At 42.4% G+C, this 9,239-nt stretch overlaps 1 protein-coding gene across 1 annotated transcript; it reads right to left on the bottom strand.

The window, feature by feature from the left end:
* Positions 1 to 168: 168 nt before the first annotated feature.
* On the bottom strand, positions 169 to 8,267 carry LOC117447611 (dispanin subfamily A member 2b-like). Its single transcript, XM_034084379.2, has 3 exons — positions 8,247 to 8,267; positions 7,175 to 7,345; positions 169 to 2,943 (listed from the first exon to the last, which is right to left on the bottom strand). Exons 1-3 carry the CDS (start codon positions 8,256 to 8,258, stop codon positions 2,740 to 2,742), a joined length of 387 nt encoding a protein of 128 aa, XP_033940270.1. The 5' UTR covers positions 8,259 to 8,267; the 3' UTR covers positions 169 to 2,739.
* Positions 8,268 to 9,239: the final 972 nt, after the last annotated feature.

The following is a 9,239-nucleotide window of genomic DNA, read 5'->3' on the forward strand; positions in this document are numbered from 1 at the left end:
AGACAGGTTTTTATTTAAATGGACAAAAAATGAGCAAATCTTTTTTCCTGAAACTTTCAGAATCTCTTAACATATTGCATAATAGGTGACCTTTAAGAACTTAAGGAAAAGGCTTGCAGGATATAATACTTCCTTGCGACTTCCAAAGAACTGTGATCGAGATCATGGTTACAGGGCTTGTGTAAGGCAAGGCAAGTTTATTTATATAGCACTTTTCAACACAAGGCAATTCAAAGTGCTTTACAAAAAATGAAAGACATTAAGAAAATGGCATTTCAAATCAGTCATTAAAAAGAAAAGATAATAAAAGAAACATTAAAAGAAAAAATACATGGATAAAAGTTACAGTGCAGTTTAAGATATGAATAGTTCAACTAAAAGCAGCGACAAAAAGAAAAGTCTTCAGCCTGGATTTGAAAGTAGTCAGAGTTGCAGCGGACCTGCAGGTTTCTGGGAGTTTGCTCCAGATATTTGGAGCATAATAACTGAACGCTGCTTCTCCATGTTTAGTTCTGACTCTGGGGACAGAAAGCTGACCAGTCCCTGAAGACCTGAGAGATCTGGATGGTTCATAATTTAGCAGCAGGTCAGAAATGTATTTTGGGCCTAAACCATTCAGTGCTTTATAAAGAAATGTAGTCCAGCGTAAACAAGTGACGTTGTTGTTTATGTTGGTGATGTCATTTTGTATAGCACAGTGTTGGATGATTTAAAAATTTCCAGAGAATATCAGGGAACTCACAAAATGTTTTTTATGTAAAGCATGGTCAGTGTGCATTTCTAATGTTTGAAATATTTCTGTCAGTGTCAATAGTTAGAAGTATGTCTTAGGACTGTTAATATTTATACTGCTTTTCATTATAGTTGTCGAATGTCATTTTACCAATATTTTAAAACTTTCTACTTCACATTTTATCACATAAATTGGCCACCAAACCAGTTTAATAAGTTGGCCTGGAGTCTTGAATGATTGAAATGAGACTCTTTCATTGCTGTACACTTTATTGTGAGGTACTGCTTAAAGGATTCGTTGTTGTTACTTAACATGTATCATACATTTTTATAAATGTATAACAATACTTATAGAACAAATTATTTTTCATATAGATGGTAATGGTGCAATGATATGTTCCATTGGTAGAGACTAATATCTTGGATAACGTTTTGGGGAGGAGAACTGTAACTTCTGAAAGTAAACACTTCTCAGTTTAATGGTTTCTAATCTGGGTTTCAAGACGTATTTCTGACAAGTGATGTCGGCACTTGAGGAGCATTCATGTGTCACTCTCCAGACACCGTTTTCTGACAGCATGGTGCAGCCTGTACCCTGGATGGATTCTTCTGGCTGCCCTTCCCCCCATTTGGTGAAGGTCAGAGGTCTGTTTTTAGGATCTTTGTTATTGATCACATTGAGCCAGGCAGTTTTGAAATATTCCCCAAACACTTGAGTCAGTTTGCTGTTCTCCTTCTCGTTCTGGGGCAAAGCCAGCTCCAAGCCTTGTTGTGATCAGAACTCGACGGCGCTGTAGAAAGAGTCTCTCTTCTTGTAGGACAGAAAGTATTTTTGACCAACTCTTCTGACAAAGTCAAAGTTTATGACTGAAAATACAGAGATGCAATATGTTGCAACAAAACGCAACATAACAAAAACTACATCAGGATACTATGACATGACTTTTTTTACTATCTCAAAACATCGGTTACTTAACTATGATCTTTTTAATTATTTGTTATGGCATACTATACTATGACTCTTAAAGGTCTCCTATTATATTGTTCTTCATCGATAGATACAAAACATGTATCTGAAGTGTTTGGCTCGAAACACCAAACAGATCATTGCAGCATCCCATAATCCCCTCTGTTTCAGCCCTGTTTCAAAAGTGCTGATTACTTTAGATGAAAATAAGGAGCCCCTCCTCACGCCCCTCTGAGAGATATTTGGTTAAAAAGAACACAATGGTGCTCTAGGAGATTCAGGTATTACATACTAGGCCTATAGTGTGACTTTTTTGATAGTATTTTCATGACATACTATACTATGACCTTTTAAGTGATTATTTTGATTACATTATACGATGACTTTGTAAAGTACGGAGCCCCCAAGGGACATGGACAAAAAATAAAAAGAGAGAGAGAAAAAATAAAAAGTCAAGATAACGGGTTAGTTTCTCGAGCACACGAGAAACTAACCCGTTATCCCGACTTTTTATTAGTTTTTTTTTTAGAAAGTTATGTCCTTAAAATTAAGTCTTGGTTACAAACATATCTCAAATAATGTATGCACTTTCATTTCCCCACGTAAACATAACAGTCTGCAATGAAATGGTTGTCTCCTGTGAACTCTTTTAGTTCTCATGAACTAAAGCAGATCTAGGAGAATACTTCAGTGTACCCTCGGTTATAGCCTTGGTTATAGCTCCTCTAGAGACACTCCTCTCTCCTCTAAATCAGTGTATCCTCGGTTACGGCTCTTCAAGACAGCCTCCTCGATAATCGATCCTCGACGAGCCTTTAGAGAAATTTGTTTTCATTCGAGACGGTGCGCCGACATCCGTTTCCGGGTCGCTGCCGGAGAACCTGGGAGTCTGGGACGCGAAAATTATAGAAATGAGAAACGGCTCATTTCCCAGGACTCGCGCACGTCTGCTTGACGCCGGGACGACCGGCTGCCCTCCCCGACAGGCGCACGGACGCGAGGGCCTGCTCATCACTGCACGCACAAGTGCGACCGCAATTTTAATTGTTATTGATGTTCTGCATTTCGATGCCAGTGCCAGTTTGGGCGGCCTGCTTTGCCAGTACAGTTACAGTGGTGAATGTAATAATGAAAATAAGGATCATGATGGAAACCCAGACTGTGGCGCAGGTGTTGAGGCAGCGGGCGGTGGAGCCGTAGTGTCGGGCTCCTTCCATATCTCCAACCACCTTCCGGTCTCTGGCCTGAAAGGACCAAAAGCACATTGATTTCAAATTGGATTCTTAGCTTTACTTAACCCCCTAAGAGCCTTAAATGTTGAACATTGGCTAAATCAAATGCTTTAGATTCAGGTTTTGCTATGTTCATGCTTCCAACGGGATAACTTCATCCACATAGTTCTCTTTGCATAATTTATCTTTAATTCTTTGTCTGTCAAAAATGTCACTTACTGTATAGATAGTTTGAAATACATTTAAATTGTCTGTGTTTTTATTTAAGTTATTTATTTATTTGTAATTGTAAGTTTTGAGCACATACTGTATCTAAAATCTTTGAGATTCAGATTCCTTTTCCCCCAGCTGCCCGTCCTCTGAATGATTCTTATCATGGACTAAGTGAGGGATGTTCTTTTTCTGTCTATAAAAACTTGAAATAAACCTTTGTAATCTCTACTTTATAAGAAATGGGGGGAAGCCTGCGAGCTAGTTCACGCAGTCAACTCGAGCACCAATCATACCAACAAGTCCTCCAACTCATACGACCAAATGGGCAGATTGTTCAGGCTCTTATTACGACCAAATATGTCGTTTGTTCAAGCGATTAATACGACCTATAATTACGTTTTAAACTGTTCGCCCTCTAGTGCTCCCGTTGAATGCTAACGTTACAGATTTATTCACAAATAACCCTCTCTGTAAAATCCTAAATTGTAGGATAGTTTGGCCATTAAAACGCGTTTTGATTAGATTTCTAGCGAGAAGTGTATATTGTACTTTTAGAATCCACGTCCAGTCGATATGTAGGATCTATAGTTTGATAGATATTACGAAGATGATTTGAGGTATGCGGCAGCCTCCATGTAAAGTTATGGGTTGAAAACAGTATTTCCGGTCTCGACGTTTTCATAATAAAACCAATGATCAAATGATTTAACAGTGATATCTGCAGTACTCATCAACTAAAAAACATCAGTTTATCCTTGTTAATTATACAACATTTATTCGTTTAAATTGTGTACAATGCTTTTGTGTTTTTCCCATAGGTTTTTCTCTTTCGATTCTGAGAGAAACCTTTATTTTTTCAGAGGTTTTGATAGGCTAAAACATCGATTGTTTTAGCCGCCGCCATGGAGCATCGGCCCTTGCCGGGATATGGTGTTTATGTGATATGAAATCGGAAAAACATTTAAAAAAAATAAAATAATACTTTATTTCGAGTGTTCTTGCTTTTCTCTTTGGAAGTCATCACAAGACCTTTTGACAAACTGTAAGAAATGCCGCCAAAACTGAATATGTAACGTGGATCATAAATATATTAGCAATTAAACAACATCTTCCATTTCTTTTCACACAATACGTCTCCTTGCAGTATCAACACTAACTCGGCTGACTTTTATATTTGATCCAATTGGTAGATAGGTTATATTTACACCATAACGTTGCAGAGCTGATAGAAAGGGATTTTTTGTAGTTTTTAAAGATATTATTTACTGAACTACCTTTCCAACTCCTCATGCGTTGACTGTTACAGGTTCATGGTACAATGCATAAGCTTCAAATCGAGAGACTGAAACTGTATTTTCCTTTACCGTTCTGTTTTAATTTCACAATAAAGTTAATAGTCATATTATGCTTGATATTATGTTTTATTAACTACACCACTGGTCTTTTTAAAAGTAGCCTACATACAAAATTGGGGGAAAGTAGAAGGCATGATAGAAATATAGAATAGAAAATATCAAGAAGATAACCGGGTGCTGGACCCGTCCAATTCCAGTTTTGGAAAGTCTGCCGTGGTTCCATTCCATTTCATAGAGCTGTTACGCTCAGCGTAACCTTGTCACACTGCCACTCCAACATCCAATCACAGGGCTTGATGAATAATCACGGGGTTTGTAAAGCAAGGCGGATGTTGTAGTCCTAAACGATAGCTGGGGATTCTGGGTAGTGTAGTGACTTCGGAAACTGTAGTGTCTAAACTCCTAGAAAACTATTTGTTTCTCTGAATCGAAGGTTAAAAACACAAAAGAAAATCAAAAGCATTTTAATGGCCAAACTATTCCACAATTTAGGATTTTCCAGAGAGGGTTATTTGTGAATAAACGTCCCTCTGGAGCGTTTGCAATGAACGGGCCCGGGAGCATGTTGTTTCTTACACGGCCACTCGAGCACCTCTAGTGGTCGTGTAAGAAACAACATACACTTTAAAACGTGTCTCTGGGTCGTAATAAGGGCATGAACAATCGGCCTATATGGTCGCTTTTTGTAGGAGGACAGGCTGAATCATAAATTAACACGTGACGCACCTCGTCCTTCTTACAACCAACCCAACACATTCTCCTAAACATGCCGCACTATTTAAGTTGCCAGGTCTTCCTGCCTCTGCCTCGCTAATGCTGCTGCTGCCACTGCTGTGTTCACTTGCTATTGCTACGTTCATGTACGGTACCTGCTGCTGTGTTTCATGTTGCTGCTGCTCGCCTGTCCCACCACCACCCCAGCTTCCACCTGTAGGCTCGGGGGATAGTCACCTAATCATCACTCAATGTTCTTTGTAAATCTGTGGAGTAGGGGTGTAACGGTATCCGTATTCGTCCCGTACCGTCACGGTTCGGCACATGCAGTCACACAACGAATACGCCTTTTTTTTTTACGAGTGGGAAAAAAGTCTGTCCTTCAGGGGAGTATCCACTACACTATTTATAATCCAGGGGGCGGTATTGCGCCTAAAAGCTGTTTGCCAGCCGCCCTTAAACAACAAATGAAGAACAAGAAGAAACACAACAACAAACTAAATACAAGAAGAAGAAAAGTTAGTATGGCGATTTCAGTTAACACACAGGAGCTAGAACCCACCTGCTTCTTTTAAATCAGCTGTGTGGGAACATTTCGGGTTCCCTGTGGACTACAACAACGATGAAGTGCGAGTGGTGGATCGGACGAGGACGGTGTGTCGGCGTTGTTCGATAGCGGTGCGGTATGATAATGGAAACACACGCCAAACATGCTAAATCATATCAGAAGGCATCACCCAGATTTGCCAATCACCGGAGCCCGGCAAAAGACAACAGCAGTTCAACAGCTGATCCCCGCTGTTTTTAAGAAGCCAATAGACATGAGAGCCGAGACACCAAAAATAAATAACGGAAGCTTTTGGCATATGTTTTTCAACAACTTTGCGCTCTTGAAACACTTTCTTATTATTTATGATGTAATATTTTCAAGACATTATTTTAAGTTTTACAGCTTGATGAAACCTTTTTGTTTGACATCAGCCATTATAGATAATATGGCCGTGTGAGTGGTACTGTTTATGGTTTGTTTGCAGTTAATTATTCAAAATGTCAGAGTTCTTTATTTTTAAACTGAAACTTGCACTACTGTTCAAAATTAAATAACAACAAACCTGGAATTATGCATTTGGGACTTTTTTTTGCTTTTTCTTGTTGTACCGAACCGTACCGAACCGTGACCCCCAAACCGAGGTACGAACCGAACCGTGACTTCTGTGAACCGTTACACCCCTACTGTGGAGTGATGAGGCCCGAGCCTAGATGCCAAAATCCAACTGCTGCTTCTAATAAACATATTAAGAAACACGTGAGTTGTCTGACTGAACTGTCAGTTGCGATGGCAAGATAATGTTAGGTCGCATTCACACCTAATAGTCAGTTTTCAGGTGCGCACCAGACGACAGTTTGTTACATTGTTTCATTTTTCAGAAGGTTCGGTTTGCTTTCACACGGGCAAAACTCAAACGGACTATACACTTTAAACACAAGTCATGTGCACGGAAATGCTGTTCAACCATTGGTCAGACATTAAGGGGGTAAAAACGCAAATCCCGGCAATTTCTACCGGAGCCTCCGCCATGGAGCATCGGCCCTTTCGGCAGGTTATTCTCATGCTGCTGTTAATCTGGAGAACAGACTCTAGCGGCCTGCGCATATTATATAATCAGACAACGTCCGTTAAAAAACACATATAATGAGACGTTCTGCAGTAAGGAGGGGCGTTTCACAGACGACAGGTGTTCTTACTTTTAGTTGACGCAGCATTTTTACTTTACACAACACTTTTCAACACTTAATTCTGCTTCACTCATTAACTAAACAACCGCGAATGCCTTGAAAGACTCTTTCGCTAAAGATTTTTGAAGACATCTGGATTAAACAAGGCTGGTGTGAATGGGACCTTAAACTCTTTTTTTACTATTCTTTGCCATAACAGAATATTTCCCATGAATGAAACTCACCTTGATGGAGAAGATGAGGGCCGCCAGTCCCAGGCAACAGGGGTTTGCGTAGAACAAGCAGCAGAGGGACCAGATTATGTGGTCCCTGGGTGGCTCAGGGGGGACGCTCACAGGTGTGCACTGAACCACTGTAGATACTCCAGGCTGTCCATGAAACCCTTCGTATCTCCCCTGCAATGGGACACTGTCAGATGTGTAGCCTTCAGAATTAATCTCTGTAAACTACAGTTTGAGATGTGGCCAGCAGGAAAGTTGTGCAACGACTTAACTGTCTCTGTCAGTGTGGTTTTCCTTTTGAAACTTTCTTGGGGTTGGCACATGTACACAGGATTTCTATTCCAGCTAAATCCAATGAGATAAAAGCATACGTAACACACTGGGATTGGCTGTTGCTGCACAGGGAACCTGTTTGCTTTCTTCCCCATAAGGACCCATCGTGTCATGTGACACAAAGGTGTCACATGACATTTAAATGGAGAGTTCCTTATAGAGCTTTAGCTTTGTTTTTATTTCATCAGTGACACAAACTATCTATCACACAATAAACTACTGCTTAACAAAACAAAATCTTATACCATGGTCTTTGGTACCAGGCAGAAGCTCAAATCCAAACCTAATGTAGTAATAACATGTAAGGATGGCACTTCTCTGCATAAAGTTGATAGCTTTAAATATCTTGGTGTATGGCAAGACTCTGAACTTTCATTTAAACTACATATAAAGCATGTAATACAAAAAGTCAATTGCGGAATCAGTGTTTTACACCGCTCTCGCAATTGTTTTACGCTCAGTGTCCGAAAGAGAATTGCTTCTCAACTTATTCTTCCGATTATGGACTATTGTGATGTTGTCTACCAAAATGCACATACATCAGATCTTGCTCCACTCAACATAGTCTACAACAGACTATGCAGATTTGTTCTTGGTTGTCTTTTTCGTACACATCACTGCACAATGTATAACCAACTTAAATGGCCTTCTTTAAATGTAAGAAGACACACGCATTGGCTTCAGCTGATATTTAAATGCATTTATCTTAACTATCCCCCTTATTTAAAGCAGTATTTTGTACCAGAGTCGTCATCGGAGCCGTCCAGTTGGGCCTGGACTATACTCGCATGGCGGCGGACCAGGTCACAGACCCCGGCGTCCAGGCTCTGAAGGTGGAGGGCGCGGGGCTGTGCTTGGAGGACGTAGTGTTCGGCGACGCGGGCGTTACCCTCCTGTGTGACGTTTCCACGGGCCTGTCGCGGCCAGTCGTTCCAGCCAGCTGGAGGTGCTCTATGTTCGAGGCAGTGCACGGCCTGCCACACCCCGGCGTTAAGCCTTCGGTGCGCTTGGTGGCCGCGAAGTTTGTCTGGCATGGGCTGAAAAAGGACATGAGGACTTGGGCTGGTGAGTGCGTGGCTTGTCAGCTCACAGTTCACGTCCGAGCTCTGGAACGCCGTGGCGAGTGGTTTGGGGGTTAAGCTGCACAGGACTACCGCTTACCACCCTCAGGCCTCTGTGAGCGGTTCCATCGCTCCATGAAGGCGGCCCTGAAGGCGGCCCTGAAGGCCGGCCTTACGGAACGTAATTGGGTCGACAAGCTGCCTTGGATGATGCTGGGCCTGAGGACCGCGCCTAAGGAGGATCTGCAGTGCTCCACGGCGGAGTTGGTGTACGGTCAGCCACTGAGGGTTCCGGGGGATTTCCTCCCCAACGCATCGGCTCCCTGGTCGGCGACGGCCCAGCGGGCTTTCCTGCAGGACGCCGCTGAGGCCTTTGCTCCGATCCCCACTGCTCGGCACGGTACTCAGGTGTCCCGGGTTCCCGTGGAGCTCCCCCCGGCGGGGCATGTGTTTATCCGAAATGACGCGCATAGGGGACCCCTACAGCCCCCTTACGATGGGCCTTTCCGGGTTCTGGAGCACGGGGACAAACACCTTGTGGTCGACCTAGGTGGTAAGGCCGAGCACGTCTCGGTGGACCGGGTGAAGGCTGCTCACCTGGACTTAGACCAGCCGGTTGTGCTGGCTCGACCTCCGCGACGGGGCTGCCCCCCAGCCTCGACCCCTGTCTCAGA

Source organism: Pseudochaenichthys georgianus, chromosome 6, assembly GCF_902827115.2.
Source record: "Pseudochaenichthys georgianus chromosome 6, fPseGeo1.2, whole genome shotgun sequence".
Classification (NCBI taxonomy): Eukaryota; Metazoa; Chordata; class Actinopteri; order Perciformes; family Channichthyidae; genus Pseudochaenichthys; species Pseudochaenichthys georgianus.

What these genes read in the sequence shown, in the direction of transcription:
- LOC117447611 (XM_034084379.2), bottom strand. An exon ending in CCCTCATCTTCTCCATCAAG is followed by an intron (nt 2,944 to 7,174) that starts GTGAGTTTCATT and finishes TGGTCCTTTCAG; the next exon opens with GCCAGAGACCGGAAGGTGGT.